The following is a 23353-nucleotide window of genomic DNA, read 5'->3' as shown; positions in this document are numbered from 1 at the left end:
TTGTTAAATAAACACAAACTATAAGGTCTAAATCTGAATATTTAGGATGTACTTCATCAGCAACTCAATATAAACCTTTTTAACAGTAACAGAATGGATTGTTAGAGGAGCACATTCCCAAGAAAAATTACAGAGCCGTAGACTGGTTGCTGCATTTGAATCATTTCTATTTAACATGAGTGATAGTGATCGTCTGTTACTACACCACACATTACAGTAATGTAATGAAAAAAAAACAGTAGTTGGCAATAGTGACATGCTGCAAACCTGATGAGGTTTACTGGTCAGCAGAAAGCTGGTTTTAATGTTCAGGGGCTGCACATATGGTAAAGCTGAAAAGGATCCAGATCCAAATTACAGTATGACATACACAGCTCAGTCCTGGTATGTAACCAGGCAATCTAGAATATAAGGTTATCTACTATAATCAGGCCAGATTCAACACACAGCTCTGACTTGTATCACAGTATAAACCTGATCCAGGTGGGAAGAACAAACATAGAAGCAGAAAACAGTATTAGATTAAGATAGGCAGGGAAATACACTGCAGAGAGAAGAGGGAATCCGTAGGAAAAGATAGAGAGCAAGACAGAAACAACAGAACGAGGATAGCAAGTGAGTGTTGCACCAGCATCCTCAAAGAGTTTCCAAAGGGTAATTGGCGTCCTCAGTGGACCTGAAATGAGACACATCAATTTCAGGCAGTGTCGTCCAGAAAGCCCAGGCTGACTGCACCATCAAATAGAAATTATGGATTTTGTCTGGAAGGGGCAGGACTATACTGAGCCACAAAGAAAATGAGGTCACCAAGGGACAGGGAGACTACACGCACAGATGTGCATGCATACAGTCTAGTCTACTGTGAGTTGTGTACACAGTGTTATGGAGCATGTTGGCACAAATGTTGGTACAGTACCTTTTACACTTGCATTTACGCTCACCCAGTTTCATGAAAATATGGCCCATTTCTTTCTTTCTTATCAAACTTTTGTTGAGTTCAATGAAATTAACTCAGTAAGTACAGGATGTAAGGTGGGAAATCATTCTCATACATTATGCCAGAATTTTCTCTGCCATGTTTTCGTAAAGATACAATTTAATATACAGATAAACAGGGACTACGTACTGTATAATTCAATGGATTTCATTTATCAAAGTCATCCAAGACAGAAATATCAGACAAGATTTAAAATACTGGTCATGAGGAAGTATTTGATAGGCAAACACAGGAAAAAACTTTCACATAACATGTAGTTAAGATAATATTGATGTGCATACATGATTAAGCATCGCAAAAAGGGCTTTGTCACAACACATTTCCCTAATGTGTATGATGTGCTGCAGAGTATTTGTATTTTGTTACTAGTGCGCCCACGCAGCTGCTTGGTTACCTTAATGGGCTTAGACAGTCAGGAAGGATTTTTTATTGTTACCAACTGTGTGGATTTAATCAGAAAGTAAATACGCTATTTGATGTTGGCATTTTCTTCCTTGTAAAGGTAATTATGTAGTTTGAGGGCACTGATGATTGTCAAACATTTTCCCAAATGAACAAGCAGACACCTGCTTTACTGTTTCAGAACACTGATGAGAAGTACAGGTATAACAGTGTTCAAGGGTTATAAATCTTGTCGCTGCACCAGCAGCTCCTACTGGTTGGAGAGGAATTCTACTTATTTAGCTTTTTATAGTCTCTAAGAATAACTTTTAATACATATCCAAAATGTAGCTAATTCTAAAAGGTAAGTTATAACCTGTTGTAGAGCGTGGATTATTTTGAATGCAAAGTGAGGCGATGGAGCGAGACATGGCTATACAAATATCATTATGTATTTAAGGGATTCTCAGCAGTTGGGATTGCAAATAAAAAATAGATTTGTCAGTGTAAAGTTTCTGTCATGAAATCAAAGTATGAATAGAGAATGAATATGATTACAAGGCAGTACAAAATGTGGGAAATGTAAATTAGGTTCAGAAACTGTGTCCTTTAATTACAGATGATTCTGCTTGTCACTGTTGTAATCCATACTGACTACCAATGTGGATGTGACTAACTTGTATAGAGCAAGTAGCACAAGTAAGTTAGCCATCACTAGGCGTAATCCTAAATGATAATACTAGGCATCCCAAATCTAGCTGCTCCCCAAGACATGAACAGTTACGTACTTCTAAGCCCCAGTTATATGTCTGTGATTTTAGAAACTAAATTGACTTTCTCATCTTTTACTAAATATTTTCAACTAATTATGAGAAATGTTCAGAGATGAATAATTATGGAACGCTAAATCATGACTCACACTATGCTCTTTATCTGTAATCACCAATTTCTTGCAGTGTTTAAAGCTAATAATTCTAATTCACCATACCATGTAGGCCAGTTGTAGGAAAAACACGCCTCCGCAATGGGCTCATACCGCAATACAGTCTGACAAAGAACACATCCCTTCATCTGGTCTATAGCATTGATCAGCAGTGCATGAAATTGGAATCATCTCAACTCCATAGTACAACAGAACAGTGTGAGCAAAAAGACAGGCTATAGTGCAGCTCTCCTACCCACAAATCACATCAGGGTTTTTACCCGGCTGTTGACGTCAGATCAACCACTGGGAGCCGCTCAAGATCCACTGATCTTCCAGTGCCTTACAGCCTCCACACCTTAACTTCATTTTCCTCCCCTTTTTTATTTGCTGCCAGCTTTAATGTGTCATTTATCTACTATTGCATGCACAATTGCAGATAAAAACAGGGCCAAATCAATTTAAAAGACTTATTTCTATGAACCTACTTTCAGCTTTGTGGCACAACACACCCTGGCCCCTTCTAATGAGCCGAGGAGGGGAGAAACATTTGCCCATCTGAACTTGTGGAGAAGATGACTGACATACTGTTTATTAATATACTGACTGGATTTACCCAGTATACAGTAATAGTCATGAAAAGCATAGATCAGTTAATGTTTCACTCTGCAGGATGCGCCTTGAACATCCAAGACATTTTTTTGTCCTGGATGTGTGTGGTGTGTGTCGAAACAGTTCTTTAGGTTATGGTGTTTCGCATAACCTGCTATATTAGCTGTGAACAGATCCTGTCTGCCATTGAAGCCATCTGTTTGGTGCATAAAAAACACATTATCACACATAATATGTGCATGGGAACATTGTTATCCCTTCAGTGTGCTCATGAATAGCTTCCCACTGGCGGACTGAATATAAAAATAGCCCTCTTATTACATTGTTCTCATAAAGAAATCAAAAGTCTGATGAAGTCCATGAAAAGACAGAATCACAGTTAATCAATCAGATTTAGCTATACTTAGCCAGTATAATTGTATGACCCACTGAAACAGAGTCAAAGCTTTATCATTTGATTTACCCTTTGAGTGAGTCTTTTTTATCGACTGTTGAAAAATACAAATCTAATCTAAATTTGCTTATCACTGGTATTATATAATGACGCCAGAGGGGGAAAACAACAGCCACTGCTTCAGTCATCATAGACAATAGCAAATCATCCGCGATCAAATACAATCATTATCCCACTCTAGCTACTCTTTGTGGTTGTGGTTTGGAACAGAGGTTGAGGACAGTGACCCTCACTTGATACAAAGCAGAAGGTGTGCAAATCCTCTATTGATTGTAGATTTTTCCAGTGCATCTGTAAGATTGTGAAATTGTTTGCATTACACACACTGCGCAATATTGATTATCTGCTGTGACAGTTTTTTGTTTTAACCTATACATAAATATGTGGCAGCACTATATTTGTAATGTCTTTTTATTGTTTATTTACAGCTATATATTTTGTAACGACATATTATGGATATGGTGTCATGTGAACATTTCATGTTGTCAGAAGATCTGAGGACTCTTTGATAATTCAGTTGTCTATAGTTACAAAACAAAAACAACCTTAAGGCAAATTGATTCACATCAAACAATAGTTAATTTCTGGCGGCCAGCTATTTAATTTTGTCAGGTTGTTTTCATTTGCAAAAGCTAGGAACCATGTTGACAAGTGTTGCATCATTCAGAACAGCAACAAAACAAAGATAGTTTGAAATAAAAGGCGGCGATGGCATGTTCTTATGTTATTCCATGTTTTTCACTTTGGCTCCACACTAGCTCTTATTTATTCCACTGAGAGGATGAGATCAGGCTGTTCGCTTTTCATTTCACTGCATTTTCAATGCACGCAGGTTCAGGCATTCATTGTCCGACCTTGAAGATTAGATAGCCTTTTTATTTAGGCACTTCCTGGGGGAGACAGTTCCAAAGGATATTGAATTAGTGTACAGATGGGATGATATCAGAGCTGAAATATTTCATAGGTGCTAGACAGGCCTCAGGTGAAATCTGTGTTACTGTCCATTCATAGATATTTTTCATGGTGCTGAGTGACAAGTGGGCCTCACTGTGGAACACAGTCTGGATGTTGCTAAAGGAAGGTACTGCAGTGTTTTAATGTTACCTTCAAGGCAGCAGTGACAACACTGCACTGCTGGAAAAATATGAGCACAACAAACCATCTTCCTGTCATATTTTTTCCTTGATTTACTGAGAGCTGCAGTGTATTGCCAGCACTTTAAACTGTCCTGATGCCTAGGAATTAAAGTTATATATAATTGGAGGAGACACTTGTTCCTTACATATAGGCCGCTTTGTAGAGGGTTGTGTCACTTGACTGGGAAAGAATGTGATAAAATTGCAGCTTTCATGCAGATATAGAGGCATTTATTGGATTAAAAAAAAGCTTTTCGGTTCAAAGAGGCCAAGGAAACAGATATTTCATTAGCGACTATGTGAAACTCAGGGAAAACTATGTGGTGGTAGTAGTTAGGTAGATATCAGCTATTTGTGCCAATTTACCACCGTCAAACTAGAGACAAGGGATTGAAATTCATCTGGCGTGGGCCTGAAATTATCCAAAGGGTAAAGCTTGTCCATGTATGTGTCCTCAATATATTAATATCCTAACTACTGGATGTGTTGATAAGAGTTGGTGATGATAATAAAATGACCCAGTTAGCAGTTAACCTGAGAAATTATTGTTGAAAGTAAAATGAAAGTACATAGCCAAAGTGTATATTGCTTTAAACACTATTCTCTCCTGTTTTGTTAGGACAAGCACGTGCTGGCAGTGATAGTGATCGACAAAATGCTAGAGAGGCTAAAAACGTCCAATGAGCTTCTGGAGATGATCCTCAAAGGTCTTAATAACTACCTGGAGAAGAAGCGTCTCTATTTCCCACGGTTCTTCTTCCTGTCCAATGAGGAGTTGCTGGAAATCCTCTCTGAGACCAAAGACCCCACGAGGTAAACATGATATTAATCATTATCCCTGATTACTGTGAATAGCACTGATGTTATTGTTGGACAATCCCTAGTGGTCATGATGAGCAATATACTTGACTGTCCATCAGTAGCTCACTCTCTGGGAGTTCAGTGAATGATACCCAGCAACTAGTCAAAATTATATACAGTATATACACAATGATTAATATAGTTAAACCTAAACCAGCTTCCGAGCCACAGTATGTATGGAGCTAAGAAAATGATGAAACCACAGACCATTTTCCATCAAAAAAGACTCCAAACAGAGATTCAGCATGTGAAAGAAGCAAATCTTGAAAACGGAATAGAAAACAATTAGAAAGAGTTGATGTCTTTGAGAAACTAATGTTAGAGCTTGAAAATATTCAGCTAACTGCAATGCCTACTCAACCTCTGAAGTGGTTTCCCCAGAAGCCAAGTACTTACTGATAACCAACCCTTGTCTTATTTCACCCAGGGCGTTTGTTAAATAATGAATGTGATTCCAGACAAAATATGTTCTAGCCTCTTACGCTCATCCTGCCATTTCTACTTCTCTTCTAGCTTCCACTTCACTATCCCTCTATTTTCTCTTTGACTTGTGGGAATTGTCATCCCATCAGTACAGATGCACACAATCACGAGCTCTTCTGTAAAGAAGGGATTTCTGCAGTAGTGGAGGTGTTGGTAGAGCGGGGAGGGCAGTGTAATGATGGGAAAGTACTAGTTTTATTTTTCGAGATATTGAGTCACTGCTTACTGAATGCAGTGCTAGACTGACAAAAGGGCTTGCTTTTATTTCAAGGATATAGAGAAAACGAGGTATCCACTTTTTTATCATTGGAATATGTGTTCCTATGTTCCTATTGCAACATAGAGGTATGAAGCAGTGTAAAAAAAGAAGAAAAATACTTTGTTTTCTGACTCACATTCAAGAAAAGTAGCAACAATAAGAGTGACATCAGCAAACATTGCACTTAAGTTACATTACATTTCTGAGTACCAAAGACAAGGACGGGTTTCACAGCTAAACTCTGACGCATGTTCTGACAAATTCAGTCCTTAAATGTTACAAAAAGTCTTGTTCAGAATGTAAAAGAGTCAGTCAGTCAGTGAGCAACCCTAAGTGATTCAGTTATTCTTGACTCTCCACGGAGAGTGTCTCCACGCTAAAACATATTTGTGAGAACATTCTAATTCATGAGTGAGTGACCTTGGAAATAGTTTTTGCCAAAATAATCTCAACTCTCTGCTTTTCTCCCCTTTGTAGTTGTAAACCACTGTTTTGTACTATGTAGAGATAAAATATAATAGGGGCAATCATCATCATTTGAGCACATATGCTGTAGTGTATCCACTGCTGTAGTTGTCTATCTCAAGGGCAATTGTCCTACAACATGGAACCTGATTTTTTATTTAAACAGGAAGACTGGGACTGGGAACAGTAAAAATGTGTTGTAGCTCTGAGACACACTTCTTCTCATGCTTCATGTCTGCAGTCTTCAATTTTTCAAAATTTCACAGGAGGGGGACAGGTGTTCAAACGGAGTGCATCATTACTCTTTTATATAATAAATGCAAATTTTAAAATAATTATCTGCAAAACAACAGCATGCACACTCAGTCAGTGTAAATATGGATTAATAAACCACCCTCTCTCTAGCGTTTACCTATAGCCATTAAAAGCCCCTTTATGTAGATTCTTATGTTTTTGTGGCATCTTTCAAACTATGATAGACTAAAATAATACATTTTTCAATTCTACAAATACAGGTCTTAAGTATGCAGCATAGCACAGCATAACCAGCATTTGTCTGGGTGATATTGATCCAGACAAATACAGAAAATGTGCTCCTTGTTTGGCTGTTTGTGCAGTAAAAATGACTATAAACAACTCAACAGCAACAGCTGTAGTCAAGTCTTCAATTTTCATGCCTTACTCTCTTCCAGGGTGCAGCCACATCTGAAGAAGTGCTTTGAAGGCATTGCTAGTGTGGTGTTCACTGATGTGCTGGACATCACCCACATAAAGAGCAGTGAGAGTGAAATGGTGCAGCTGCTGGATATCATTTCCACCTCCAAAGCCAGGGGCCAGGTGGAAAAGTGGCTTCTGGAACTGGAGAATGGCATGACTGCCTCTCTGCATAAGGTGTTGTGTGGATTGTTGGTGCTCTACTTTTTAAGCTTCACTAGCTACACAATTTTTTTCTGTTCTTATGAGGTTCAAATACCATTTTAACCACTTGACTCAATGGTTGACACCAAAATTGAGCCTGCATATTCTTTGCTTTCTAGTATCTTCCATGATACAGGTCCCATAGAGTTAAAACCTCTGTCCCCCTTGTGGTCCATTTTAGGTAATTGGGGAGGCAATCAAGGCGTACCCCAATGAGTTGAGGATCAACTGGGTGCGTGCTTGGCCAGGCCAGACCGTGCTCTGTGTCTCACAGGTCTACTGGACAAAGGATATTCATGAAGCCATTAAATCAGGACAGAAGGTGATCAACTGTTTATTGTATTTTTTACATGCATTATATATATATCTTTGTCATCCTGTACCGTAATTACGTTTGAGTCACAGAGCTGATCATCTGATAAATCCCTCACTATCTTTGAAAAATGTTGTTAAACAACACTTACTGCTAGAGGAGTTTGAAGCCTGTCCACTACATGCACTATTTTTTTTTAATTTTGGTCCAAGTCATCCAAATCATAAAACATCTGTTTTTATTAGGTAACAGACTTAATATTTCTTTTCTGAAACTCATCATCTACAGTATGCTCTGAAGTTGCATGTCTGTATCACAGTTGTAACCATGGCAACATATGCTGTGAAGTATGGCATATCAGACATAAATAAATATAAACTGTATGACAAACAGATTACCTTTAAATCAGTTTGATACTTGTAGTGATGACGTACTTCATATACATTGCACTACCTCCAAACCATCAGTTCAGCTCTTGAGATTGAGGTGGATATTGGACCAGCTGGCCTGAATGAGAATTACAAACTGTATTAAATCTGTCAAATCAAGTGAAGAGCATCCATATCTCATTACCTGACACATCTTATTTAGTGGATGTAGCCAGCAGAGGTCTGCTGCCATAACTGGCTGCGGTATAATGCTGTTTCACAAAGTTGGACTGAAAACTAGGGCTGCAACTAATGACTATGTTCAGTGTTAATTGATCTGTCGATTATTTTCTCGATTAATCGATTAGTTGTTCCAGAAAATTATGGTCAGTGAGTCGATCAGTGTTTCCCAAAGCCCAAGGTGACATTCTCAGATGTCTTCCTTTGCCCTAATCCCAAATAAATTTCGATTAATTGTCATAGAAGAGCAAAGAAACCAGACAATATTCACATTTAAGAAGATGAAATCACAGAATTTGGAAGTTTTATTCTTTAAAAAAGGACTCAAAGTGATTAATCTATTATCAAAGTTGCAAATTAATTTAATCGATGACAACTAAACGATGCAGCTCTATTGAAAACCCCTTTGTATCACAGGTTCAGTTTGTCTTTTAATATTCTTCAAGACAGAAGACATCTTGACAATGGAGTTAGTAGTTGTTGCCGGGATCAAACTTTTTTCATTTAGTTTATAGATGGGTTCTTGAGAGTATCCTCTTTCTGTCTTCATAAACTCCTGCATGCTCTGCCTTCAATTTAATCACGCCCCTTTCCCTCAGGCCTTAGATGCCTACCTGGAGCAGAACAATAGACAGATTGATGACATTGTGGCACTCGTACGTGGCAAGCTATCCAAGCAGAACCGGGTGACCCTCGGAGCCCTTGTTGTGCTGGACGTCCATGCCAGGGATGTGCTTGCTACACTAGTGCAAAAGGGAATAAGTGACGAGAATGACTTCGAGTGGCTTAGCCAACTGCGCTACTACTGGGTGGTATGTAAAAAGGGGAAGAGGCGGGTTGATATAAGTGTTTCGGGGATTATTCCAACTCATAATACATACTCAGTGATTGACTTCTGACCTCTGCATCACACCCTGTGCAGGAGAACCAGCTCCAGACCAAGATGATCAATGCTGGTTTGCCTTATGGTTATGAATACCTGGGAAATACTCCACGTCTGGTCATTACCCCACTCACTGACCGCTGCTACCGGTAAAGCTACTACACAAGCACCCTCAACATTTCACTGTTGTCTGTTGGAAATGCTTGCAGTTAAAAGTCTTATTGACTCTGTCTACTAGAACTTTTCTGGCATTATTGTTTTTCTTAGATGATAAATGCCTTTTGTTGTCACTATTCTTATTCGTCTCATCTTAAAGTAACTGTATGTTGGTGCTGAGCTACTGAGAGTTCAAACTTACTGTGTACCTGAAAATGTTGTGCATCAAACCTGTTTGTTTGTGCACAATGCTCCCCAGCCAGCCACTAGGGCAGTTTGCCAAGCTTTTAAAGATTACTGCTTGAACTTGGCTGACTATTGTCTCTATAAGAGCCTCTTTATCTGCTTTCGCTGTGAATGGCAGTTTACTGATCACCGTGTATGGTTACAATAACAATAATGACAATAATAATAATATGAATAATATTCTAGATTAATATTATATTCATTTAGATTATAAAATTGCATTTTGAACAGCAATTTGTATCATCTGACACTGCATGTGTCAATAATTAACAACAATCATTGCCTTAATTCACTAATAAATGATTATCACTGTATTGCTGTTGAAAAACATATACAGTTTATAGAAGAACGAGGCTCTGGTCTCTAAAAGCCTCACACTCAAAAGCTGCCTCCTTCCACAATACAGCCTTCCTGCAGTGAGGCTCTCAGTCACATCAACATTTTACTAAATGTTTTGTCAGCGAGCTTGAGTGGATCTATTTTGACATATTTCTATCGACGCTAGTGCTGAGCAACGCTTAAAATTTTTAATTGTGATTTTCTGCAATTAATCGCATAGTTATGCGCAAAATTGAATAATGAATTCTAAAGTAGTGCATTGCGCACTTTTAATTTAAATTTACTGCTATATATATAAAGCGCAAAAACATGTGGTTTGCAAACACTTTAAACAAATAAGGTGCTTTTACCAGCAGTATTCCCTTTACACAGTAGCAATAAAATATTTCTTGTAAATCTCAACTTAAACAGTAATGTAATAAACTCAAATATAAAACCAAAGCTATTTGCCACTGCCAGGGCATTACCTTTTATCTAGCTTGTAAAACAAGTTAGAGTCCAGAGCCAGTCTATGTTCAGTAGCAAGTGTCCCTTGTCGAGCACAAGGCGTAGCGACAAGCGTGCGCTCCCGTGAAACTGTTGCTGTGGTGCTCGCCTCACGCACACGCCCGTCTGCTGCCGAAGTTGAATTGTCTTTAAGTTTTTGTACGCAATGTGGAAGAGCGACTGATGCTCGCTCTTTGTGAGTTTCCAGAATCTAAATAGGACATTAACAGGAGGGAATTCACATGGCAAAGTATTCCTGCAAAATTAGATGAAGGACAATCAGGTCAAGTTATATAGCCTATAATTTTGTATAGCGCACAGAAGCCGTTGCCATGGTTTCTATCCATAGAGCGAGCGCCTGCTGTTTACTCGCAGAGCGCTGTCTCCCTTTCTGACCACCGTCCGGAACAAAGAGCAACCCCGCGGGGCCAAGTGACTATGTTGTGATTTTAAGATCAGAGGACAATATGTTGATGGATTATCACAGACTAGTGCATATCAAAGTTTGGTCTGGATGCTGGTTTGAAACTATTTCATTATTTTACACCTTTTTTTTGGAAATCAGGGTCAAAAAATCTAATTTATATGAATGTATGCCTGGGCATGCCATAAACTGGCCGTGGCTTCTTTACTGGATTAGAACCAGCGAGCATCAACAGACCCAAGTATGCCTGCTGAGGTATTTGATCGATCTTTGCTGTACACATAATGCCCATGTTGTTTGTCATGTCCAGCACTATCTTTTCAATTTGCTCTGGCAGAAAACACCTTATCTGTTGAAGCATATTCCTCATCTTCTTTACAGTTGTGCTTCTTCTCATAAATCCTTTTCTTCTGCAGATTCCTTCTGGTCTCTCCTCCTCAACAGGGTTCCAAATTATATCAAGAGCCTCTGACACAGAATAGTGTGGTAGAGCATGATAGGGAGACCTCTCTCGTGTTGTCTCAGACTAAAAGGGCTAAAAAGCTTCAAAAAAAGATTTATCAACTTTTGTTGTTGTTGTGAAAGGCATATCAAAGGAGTGGTAGGAGCACGTTTACAGAAATGTACTTACACTGAAGAAAATTATAAACGCAACACTTTTGTTTTTGCCCCCATTCATTGTGAGCTGAACTCAAAGATCTAAGACTTTCTCTATGAACACAAAAGGCCTGTTTCTCTCAAATATTGATCACAAATCTGTCAAAATCTGTGTTAGTGAGCACTTCTTCTTTGCTGAGATAATCCACTCACCTCACAAGTGTGGCATATCCAGATGCTGATCAGACAGCATGAGTATTGCACAGGCTTACCTTAGGCTGCTCACAATAAAAAGGCCACTCCAAAATGTGCAGTTCCATCACACAGCACAACGCCACAGATGTCTCAGGATTTGAGGAAGCGTGCAGTCGGCACGCTGACTTCAGGAATGCCCACCAGAGCTGTTGCCCGTGAACTGAATGTTCATTTTTCTACCATAAGCCGTCTCCAAAGGCATTTCAGAGAATTTGGCGGTACATCCAACCGGCCTCACAACCGCAGACCACGTGAAACCACACCAGCCCAGGACCTCCACATCCAGCATCTGCACCTCCAAGGTCGTCTGAGACCAGCCACCCGGACAGCTGCTGCAACAATCAGTTTGCACAACGAAAGAATTTCTGCACAAACTGTCAGTAACTGTCTCAGGGAAGCTCAGCTGCATGCTCGTCATCCTCATCGGGGTCTCGACCTGACTGCAGTTAGTCGTCGTAACTGACTTGAGTGGGGGTTCTTTTCTATGGGGGTAACAGGGTAACATATCCGTCTGGTGACCGCATGGATCCACCGCAATCAACAACCTGATCAACTCTATGCGATGGAGATGTGTTGCACTGCGTGACCTTGATGTGCCACACCTGTGAGGTCGAAGGAGAAGTGCTCACTAACACAGATGTTGACAGATTTGTGAACAATGTTTGAGAGAAATAGGCCTTTTGTGTTCATAGAGAAAGTCTTACATCCTTGAATTCAGTTCATGATGAATGGGGGCAAAAATAAAAGTATTTTGAAAAATGTAGTTTTGAACTTTTGTGTGTGCGTGCGGGTGTGCTCACATGTGTGCGCATCTGCTGGAAAGCACAATAGTGTGATTAATTGACTTTTTGCACCACCGGGTCAAATCTGACCCGGGAAGACCACAAGTGAAACAAATTTGAATAAAAATACCCACAATTCAGTGAAAGTAGTAGTAATTCATTTTGTTTGTTTGTTTAGAGCATAGTGTGGAACCGTCCATGTTATTTTGGTTGAAAGTTGATGAAATAAAACCATATTTTTCATACAAAAACATTTGTCAAATTTGACCCAAAGACAACACAAGGGAACATTCGTAACACCGTTAATATAATAATAATACTAATCAGCATGCAGTGTGTAGCCACTTCGCTGTGGCATTTGATCGATTGTCTTGCTTTTATTTATCTACTTCTCCCACACGCTGCATCCGGCTTGGTCTGCCGAAGCCTCCCTACACTGCTTGTTTGGGTGGCTGATCAATCTCACCCCTCCTGTAACGCACAGTTTGACTGTATGTGTAGGCCTATTCAGAGCCAGTGAGTAACGGACTTTCAAAATAATTCTGCGTTAATGTGCAATAAAGTAATTGTCGGCTCATTAATTAATGCGTTAATATGATAATAACACGGTAATAACATGATAATAACACAATAATAACACGTTAACATGCCCAGCCCTAGTCGATGCACATAGTACAGTGAGGAAACGCATAATTGCATTAATCATAAGCTACAAGGTGTTACATGAGCTTTCTCCTGTCTGTTCCTTCTACTTCAGCACTTTGTTTGGTGCTCTCCACCTCCATTTGGGAGGGGCCCCTGAGGGCCCAGCTGGCACAGGAAAAACTGAGACAACCAAGGACTTGGCCAAAGCTGTGGCCAAGCAGTGTGTGGTCTTCAACTGCTCTGATGGATTGGACTACATTGCTCTGGGCAAGTTCTTCAAGGTGATTACAGTTCTCTTGCCATAAGTTTAAAGAATTTAGAATTGTATTTCCAAACACACAGTTATGAAAGCACACATCATTAAATATGGACACACACTAAGAAGCCTTTTTCCTACTTCTGATAGTTAATCAAAAGTAGATATTCCCATGTGCCCTCTTCTTTCAGTTGGAAGTATGTCAGAAGAACAGACACTTCCACTTTAGAATATACCACTCGCATACCTACGAGCACTTGAGCGAGTCAGATAATAGAAGGTGGCACACGGGTTAAATTCCCCTCCCATTCTTTTTTCCTCCTGTCCCTGAACGGCATACAAACATTTAAATGTCAGTGCCTACACACCACTACCACCTGTCCTTGCAAAGATAATGCAGTGGTGTACTGCAGTTGTGTTTGCCTTTCCTTTTTGAAAGCAAAAATATATGCAGTCAATTACACATGTGCATTGCTCCCGTCACAATACCCAAGTGTAAGAATAGTTGAATATTAAGATTTGTCCTTTCAAAAATAGCACTGCTCTGATGGCTCAGACAGGGAGCCTTGTCTACTGCCTGCCCAATACTGCTGCAGTCATGTGATTATAGTTAATGTGTGTGTCTTGAATGTGGTAAGCCACTCTATTAATAAAATGTGTGTGTCTGCGTGTGCCAATATGTATGTGTGTGTGTGTGTGCACGCATGTGTAAACAGGGCCTTTTGTCCTGTGGAGCTTGGGCCTGTTTTGATGAGTTTAACCGCATTGACTTGGAGGTGCTGTCTGTGGTGGCTCAACAGATTCTCACCATACAGAGAGGTTTGTGCTGTTTTTTTCGGATGCTCTGTGTTTCTTTCCCTTTGATCTTTGCATAATCTGGCACTATACCAGAAACAAATTTGGCGTATTCTCACCAGCTAAAAAAAAGCAGGTTTTAGACTACAAAGAGATGCAACATGGAGCTAAGGCAATTTGTGTAGCCTGGCCAGCAGAACTTGAAGCACAGCTTTGTTCAACGCAGCACAGCAGTGTGTTCAATGTGTGCTACGGGCGTCGAATGACTGGTTTCATAAGATGCAAGAGCCAAAAAGGAATAAAGATTTTTCTTAACCCAAAACTAAAGTTTGAAAATGCTAATAGGTTTCTGTTACTTTACTGCTGCTAAAACAATTTTTCACAGTCGTTTTTAGACCTGGGGGTTTCCTTGTGTGTAGAGAGTATTGTATGTTGAACAGGTTATGCAGCCTTCTCAATTTGTGAATTTGTGATTGTGGACTAAATTAAATTGACTTGATATGACTTATCTGACCCAAGCTTTTACAGCCTCTGAGCATATGTCCACAAATGTTAAGGTGTGTGTATTTGTATTAGTATGTGCACCAAGGTGTGCCCAAGCCCATGTCTCTGATGGGCATGTGCATTTGTCATCTACTGATATGGCGGACAAGGCTTCTACAGATATGCTCCTCAGGGTGTGCTCATTATAAAAAAGTGTCCAAAGAGGCAGCACCCTAAATGCACAGTAGGAATAAAAACACCAATCAATTTGCACCCTTTAAGAGTGCAAACATTTTGACACTACTCTTCAACACATGCTGTATCTATCTGCATCTGCGTGTCCAGGAATTTCCGCCCATTCTGAGATGCTGATGTTTGAAGGGACAGAGCTAAAACTGGACCCCTCCTGTGCTGTGTTCATTACTATGAATCCTGGCTACGCTGGACGCTCTGAGCTACCAGATAACCTCAAGGTACAGTATCTCAGCCATTCTTTTTATTTTAACTACATTACTACTGTTAATATAACTACTATATAATACACATTCATAATTGAGGAATTTGAATCACAGTTGGAAAACCAGCATTCAATGTCTGCTAAACAACTTGAAACATTACAAACGCAAAAACTGCTCAAATTAAACTTACAGAACATCATAAAAATGCATAACTTTAGAACTACTTCAATTACTTTAAAAATTAAAAACTACTTTCTTTACACCAGGCTCTCTTCAGGACTGTGGCTATGATGGTACCGGACTATGCAATGATCGCAGAGATTGTGCTCTACTCGTGCGGCTTTGTGACTGCACGGCCCCTGTCGGTGAAAATTGTGGCCACTTATCGACTCTGTTCGGAGCAGCTGTCCTCACAGCATCACTATGACTATGGGATGAGGGCTGTCAAGTCTGTGCTGACTGCTGCTGGAAACCTCAAGGTAACACAGATTCATTTTGACATGATGGAATTTTTAGTTCATTTACCTGAATATTTTCCACATACCGTGCCAATGTCAGCGTGTTTGTTTTACATTTTTTAACTATCATCCTTTAATAGCCTCATACTGTTATGGTTGATTTCTTGTAGAAATGATGCGTATGTGTAATGCAGAACAATCTTTGATCATTTAACTAAAAGACAAATGGTAAAAAGTGTGCCTAATTGGGGTGCAACAACATCTCAACTCTTGCTCAGTCCGTGCTGATGAAAGTGGTGCTGAACAAGTTAAAAGGCAAACATGCACATAGCTGAGTGTAACGTCTTGCCTCATCCTCAAGACACATTTGTTTCCATTTTTAATGCAGAGGAATCAACTTTATTCTAAATACAGTTGGGTTACATTTAGGTATATCTGTGATACTATTTTGATTGTGTGCACAATTAAAATCATATTTGTGCCACTCTATGTGGTAATAAGTTTATAGTAAGTGTAATAAGACAGTCAGCAATCTTAGGAATTGGCCCAAACCTCCCTATTTTACAAACACAACATGACATAGTGCAGTGATGTGTGAGAGAGGAAGAAGACCTGTCATTTTGGCTTTCAAAGAGAAAGTTATCAACAGGTGCCTGCTTTTTTTTTTACACTCACAGTTAAAATTTTGCTTCTGGAAAGCAGAGGTGTCATTTAGACCCTCTCTGCACCTTTACAGTGACTTTACAGTGACACTTGTCTTTGTAAAGCTCCACGATTCAAACTTCTCTCTCAAGCTGTTCCTTTAAAAAAAAACAAAAAAAACAACTCATGTCTCTTTCTCCTCTTCTTCCTTGGGCACTGCAGCTCACATTTCCAGAGGAGAATGAAGACACCCTGTTGCTGAGATCCATTATTGATGTCAATCTGCCCAAGTTTCTGGCCCATGATCTGAAGCTATTTGAGGTGTGATAAAGTGGAGCTTCGTCTGTCTTGATTAATGGAGCGATACACATCAAGTGATGTCAGTCCGTATTAATTCCAGTCAGTTAATTTGGAACCCCGATGCAGAAGGACAACTTAAGTCTGTTTGAGTCAGAACAGTTCACTGCAGTACGTGTGTGTGTGAATGAATGGTTGTTTACACTGAGGTTCATTATTTGTCTAATTGTCCTCGCCCTACACATCTCAAGGTGAGCATGTGTGTGTGTGCATGTGAGTAAACTTTCCTTTGTCGTGTTGAAAACTGTGTTTAAACATGTGTGTTCACTCATTCAACTCCAAGATTCCTCCCTCACCGTTCCCCAACTACTTTGCCTTTCCACCTCCAGGGTATCACCTCGGACCTCTTCCCAGGGGTCAAGCTTCCACAGCGAGACTACAGCATCCTGCTGGAGGCCATCGAGGAAAACTGTCAGCGCATGAACCTGCAACTCACAGAGTTCTTTGCTGAGAAAATCCTGCAGATCTATGAGATGATGATAGTGAGGCATGGTTTCATGCTGGTGGGTGAGCCCTTTGGAGGCAAGACCAGCGCCTACCGTGTGCTGGCAGCAGCCCTTCATGATGTCTATGAAAAGGTATGATGTCCTGTTCCAACCAGTAGGCTATATAGGAAGGTAGATGCTGTGCTCTTCATCTGTTGTAACCAAGAATCAGGAAGTAAAAACTGGGCATGTTGATTATTATGAGAAATTATGAAAGAATTGTGATTTAAGAAGTGGAGAAAAGTTGCACATTAAGCTGCAAGTTGTTTGTTAGCCTACTACATTTTATTATTTCTATTCCTTGTCCTTAAGTCTTGATCAATAGCTATTTTAAACCACTTTGTTTTTTTTTTGTTTTCATTCCCATAGTTGTCCTTGAGGTCCAACGTATTTATTATGTTCCTGTCAGGTATTAACTTGGTCCATTTGTCAGAAATTTTAGGGAATAAGCCTTATTTTCAGATGGTTACCCATGCATTTTTTAATTGTATTTTATGACAAATTTTGATGGGGTTTCCTGGGTCCTTGGGACATGAACTTGCTTGATCAGTAAAATATATAAACCTTCCCGTCAAGTAAAAATATGTGTTGTACTCAGTATCCAAGGCTTATCTGAGCTACATGTTTGTCCCAAGTAAACACATCCATCCAATTTGTCAGAACTGTAGTCTTTGTTTAGCAGTTATCGATCTCACAGAGAAGAGCAGAACTGGCTTGTTGTATTTACATGGCTGAGAGGGCTGAGAGGCATCCCACCAAGGAGACAGATGAAGGCCTTCTGATGGAACGCCTGGGAATGCAACATTTATCATCGTCATCCTTGTCACTGCACATCCACTGATCATGTCCAACCCCCCCCCCCCTTTTCTCCTTGTTTTTTTCTTTCCAGCAGCTTTTTTTTCTCATTGTTTTTAACTCAAAGTGACACCTTGTCTGAAAAGCCGTTTGTTGCAGTTTTTGCTTCTCTTTCTCAGTTAGCAGAAGTCCTGTCATGCAGACGGTGATCTTCTAAGCAATTTATGAGTCTTGGCAGAGACAAGTTGGTCATTGTGGAGGTTCATTTTTGTTGTTGTTTTGAGAGTATGTATTCATATATTGTATATGTATGAGTGTGTATGGACATACTGTAACTAATTTGTATTTTTGTGTTTTCTCTATGTCTGTTGTTACACCAGGGTTTGATGGATGAGAACCAGGTACAGATCACGGTTATTAATCCCAAATCCATCACCATGGGCCAGCTGTATGGCCAGTTTGACCCCATCTCTCACGAGTGGTCTGATGGCATCCTTGCTATCAGCTACAGGGTCTTCGCTTCCTCCCAGGTAAAATGGTTGTCCAGAGTACAACAGATTAAACAGTTTTATGTTCAGACACAATCAAGCAAACAAACAAATTATTAGCAACATGCTCCTTAAGACACTTATACAAGGTCAACATTTTGCCACTTGGGAGCTTGTTGCAGGGTTAGTCCCACACTACCTGTTTCTTTTGCGTACAGAGCACTTTAAATCCATTATCGCACAATGTTCTCCCTTTTTTGACATTTGTGGTAAAATTTACATATTCATAAAATATTTCACCTGGCACAAACGCCAATATAGTACCAATTTAGGAGACGATCTGTGGGGCTATAACACATCCTGTTGGCTCCTCTGGTTTCACCTTTTGCTTAATAATGTGTATATTCACACATTATAGCTTTAAGTCTGACTATGATAAGGTTGTTCAATCCCCTCCAAAGGAAGGAAAAGTATTTCTTCCAAATCCAAAACCTGGGGCCAGAGAAATATAAAAGACCTAATGTCCTACTTCAACATTGTCTTTAGGTTTTAGAGTCTTCTATGTGAGTAGCACCCAGGCAAATTCTTTAAAACTGCTGACACCTTGCCATGTTGTGTGTCCATTGTGTGATGCACCAAAACCAGCTATATATATATATATATATATACAGTGTATATATATATATATATATATATATATATATAATATTCTAATATTCGTTTTAGTAATTTTAGTTTTTTGAACAGAAGAATGGCTTTCTATTGTGGTTAAACTGGTAATCAAGCACAAAGCACAAGTACTGTTGCTATGGTTACCTGTAATTTAAAATACCTTGCAGATAGTTTGGAACAGTACTGTTGATATAACCTTGGATCTATGTTTGAGGTGCCCAGTTAAAGTATTTTAATGGTCTCCTGCCAGTCATTCACAAACAGGTATTTTCTGTTGACTTGCTATGAAACATTTTAACATTCCTCTGGGTTTGTTATTGTGGAACTCAAAAGCTGAAATCATTCTGATGTTTACGGGAGTGGCTCCCTGAGTTATAATATCATCGTCATGAAGGTGCCACACGTCCTGGTGAATGAGCAGATACGCTAGAAAGGTGTCATTTTATTTAACCTTTATTTAACAAGATGATCTCATTGAGATTTAAAACCTCTTTCTGCATATTGACAGTGCACAGTTAGAAATACGAATACCAAGCACACGGACAACAACAAAAATTTAACAACAATTACGATTCATAAACTTAACGACATTTGACTACTTAAAAGTACAGTTTATAAAAACGTAAGTTTAAAGGATTAAAAGCAGTGAAAAGAATTTATAGCATCTTACTTCCAAGTCTTTCATGCGTTGTGTAAATTCACCAAAAGAGATCAGATTACATGTTTGTTGTTTCTAAAATAATCCTATCTTTTGTACCAGTTTATCAATGTGCGATTTAAAAGAGAGCTGATCATCAATTAATATACCCAAATATTTGTACAATTGGTCTTGTCATCAGAGAGTGATGTAATTTCTCAAGGTCATTGATTAAGTCTGTGCCCTGTGTTTATACAGGCTGCCAAAAATACAATCAGAACTCCTCTGAGATCTTATTTTTTTTTTCTTGTACAACACGACTTAATACTGTATGCAGTCATTATGTAAAACACTGGAAGCAAACACCACTATGGTTTCATATGATTTTAAGTCACTTTTCACAGTGTACTAACAGAACTTATGTGCTCTCTGTTAGTTTCATTGACGCCTTTTCATCCAAAAATATCAGACATTTAAAAAAATATGATCTTATGTTTATTACACACAAAACTGTTGTCCACAGTTATGGTCTTAATTGATCGCTTTTTCACGTGCATCAAAAGACTCAAAAGAGACGAGACAATGATGTTTCCCTGATCTCACCTTCAGCTGCTGTTCAGGATCCGAGGGATCACAGTTGTTCAGGGTTCTTTTTGATGTAAGCTTCTAGCATTTTAGCCATCATACAGCTCTCGACATCATACAGTAGACCTTGAAGCTCCAGTATAATATAGAATAATAAATAATAATAATAATAATAATAATCTTCTATCTATTTGTATATATATAGTATATATATACAAATATATATAGTATATAAACACACTTATCATTTAAAATGGAAATATTTGGGTATAAATTATTGGCGACTTCAATATAAACATTTTAAGTTATAAATATAGTTATGAATGTCCAAGTTCAAGGAAAAGCCAAGCTACAAAGTATTTTGGGGGTTTGTTTTCCCTCAGAAGGTCGACAGGTGACTTTTCACTTGTTGTACAGAGATAGCACTTGTTTATCTTGACCTTATGATTTCTCCTGTTCAAATCCTGACAACAGACAATGATCACAATTAGCTCAAGAACGTAGTAATAACATCTTAACTGACACTTGATATCAGCAGCGATCACAGACTTTAAAACTGACACTGTCGCTATGGAAACAGGCATTTTTAAAGCATTAAGTATTTGAATTATATCTCTGTCCCAGCTACTTTGTGCTGTGCAGCTACATAGGTGCTGTGACTTTGCTTGGCAATGTCTGCTCAAAATAGACATTCAGGCGACCTACTTGTAAGGCAGCACCGAGATGACAGCAGTAGAGATGTAGAATTATGCTATTGCATTTAAGCTGTGTGATTCCTCATAACGAGTAATTCAGAACTGAATCACTCAGAGCAGAAAACCGCCGCTGCACTAAAAACATAACATAACTAAAGCATGTTGCACTTGTGGCACATTGGGATGTGACCAGAGGTGCAACCTACTCAAATGTTTAATGTCACAGGGAGGTGTGCAGCAAGAAGATGAGACTGAGAGGCATTATTGTCTCCTCAGTCTCAGTTTTACAAGTTTTGGATGGATCATTGTACAATAGTCATGACATTCCAATTCATTTCACGCTGGTAGAAAGAGAGGCTGCGGTGACAGGGTAAACAAAAGAAACATTTTTGTGTCTTGTCATGTTAAATTTAGATCTTTAATAACTCTCATTCATGCTCACAGACTATAGACACACACGGGCAGACGATTTACAGATCGCAGTGGAGGCATGTCATAATGGAAAATCATTTGTTCTCCCTATTCTCAAATTGTTTCCAAATGAACTTGTCATTTTAAAAATTGTCTCTGTATATAAAGTTGTCACTTTACAAATTGTTTTTTTTTTTTTTTTTGTCAATGAATAAGGAGTGTGTGGAGTGGTTATGACAGCCGAGGCGGTACACACTGAATGCAATGAAAATGGAAAACGAGATCAAGCTTTGTCTTAATTCAGTTTCAGAAAAGTAATTTTCCTTTCTGGGCAAAAGTCTGTCTTTGTTTTGCTCTTTTTTTCTGTATTGTATATTACTGAACTATTTTTGTGTACTAATCTGGAGTCAGCAGCAGTGTAGTGTAATAAACTCTCTGCATAGGCAATGTAATTTTTTTTTCAGTGCCAATGCTCTCTGTGAGATCATTACATTGCAGCATACTCACTTTCCTCTCAAGCACCAGATGGCCCCGGCCCAGGCATTTCCGTATTTCAACAAATCAATTTAAAGCACAGCCCTTGCAGCCCATTTAACTAGAGAATTGACACTTGTTGTCAACCTCCATTATGATTGTGTAGGTGTTAATTTCATTCAGTTAGCAAACATTATTTGCCTAGATTATAATGCACAGGAGTTCTTTTATGACCTTGCAAGTATGCACAGGGATTTCTGTTAGTGGGAAAGAAATGAATACAGTATGTGGAAATGATTAAAGGATACAGGCACTGTCTTTATAGACCAACTGGTAGAACGTGAGTTCTTTTCCCTGCACTTTTAAGCTCTTCTTCTAAACTTTAAAGCCCCTGAATACTTAAGAAATGCTGCATATTTTAGCACTGCAGGGGCAGATGGTATTTTGTGCTTGTCTTTTCCTTGAGCCTCCACAGAGTTTGAATGTTCAAGTGTTTATCCATCTACCTATTTGTTTGTCCTCCTTAACATTCATACATCTGTCCTTCCATCCTTAAAGCTGCCTCAACATCAAGAATTACGTGATTTCACATGGCTGTACTTTAGCTATCTCTGTTTGATATCATTATGTATTTATCTTTTGATCAGTTACAATAGGTAAAGAAGATACGCCAGCAGGTCACCAGTGTTGTCAGTAATGGTGCTATAAATTGAGCTGAAAATGTTCCTTCAAGGTGTGAGCAGTCCTGTTTCTTCCTTCTCTCAGAGCCCAGACAGAAAATGGCTTATCTTTGACGGCCCAGTGGATGCCGTGTGGATTGAGAATATGAACACGGTGCTCGACGACAACAAGAAGCTGTGTCTGATGAGCGGTGAGATCATTCAGATGTCACCGCAAATGAGCCTCATCTTTGAGCCCATGGACCTGGAGGTGGCATCGCCAGCCACAGTGAGAAGCACCTTCACTTCTATCAAGGGTTTCATCACAGTGTATCTGCTGCTTTTCCATGTGATGGTTTCCAATCTCTGGATATAGCTGAGGATGGATCACTTACTGTTCTTATTTAGAAACATAAAAATTTATGAACTCATGTTTTGGGGAAATATAGCCGATCACTCCCATCATCAACATCCTTCAAATTACACAAAGGCTTCTCCCATGATGCCCTTCATGCATGTCTAAATCAAACACTCGTATTGTCAGTCCTACTGTTTGCTTTGGGAGAGTGTAGACAAGCATAGACTCTTTAATAAGAGCATAATAATGCAAAGAGATCACACGGTTGAGACACCTCACCATTCCTTTCATCCACTTTGAACTGCAGTCTTTGTATAGATCTTTTGCAGTAATTATACATTTCCATATGGTTCTTGGTTGTGAGGCAGTTACAAAGGCTCTTGATTGCAATACATAGATACCTTGAGAGAATACCTTTGCATC

At 39.2% G+C, this 23353-nt stretch overlaps 1 protein-coding gene across 1 annotated transcript in view; it reads left to right on the top strand.

The window, feature by feature from the left end:
- Positions 1-23353, top strand: part of LOC119903844 (dynein heavy chain 7, axonemal-like) — a 77523-nt gene that overhangs the window by 13813 nt on the left and 40357 nt on the right. The window contains 13 exon segments of the mRNA XM_038720092.1: positions 5122-5315; positions 7263-7461; positions 7670-7810; positions 9009-9221; positions 9332-9441; positions 13335-13503; positions 14195-14297; positions 15102-15229; positions 15481-15693; positions 16537-16635; positions 17001-17249; positions 18332-18481; positions 22679-22861. Of these exon segments, the coding sequence (XP_038576020.1) occupies positions 5122-5315; positions 7263-7461; positions 7670-7810; positions 9009-9221; positions 9332-9441; positions 13335-13503; positions 14195-14297; positions 15102-15229; positions 15481-15693; positions 16537-16635; positions 17001-17249; positions 18332-18481; positions 22679-22861 (2151 nt within the window).

This window comes from Micropterus salmoides, unplaced genomic scaffold, assembly GCF_014851395.1.
Source record: "Micropterus salmoides isolate LMB-PRFRI ecotype aquatic unplaced genomic scaffold, ASM1485139v1 Ms_hic_scaffold_15, whole genome shotgun sequence".
Lineage (NCBI taxonomy): Eukaryota > Metazoa > Chordata > Actinopteri > Centrarchiformes > Centrarchidae > Micropterus > Micropterus salmoides.
Note: the sequence above shows the minus strand (reverse complement) of the source record. Positions and strands in the feature narration are given on the sequence as shown.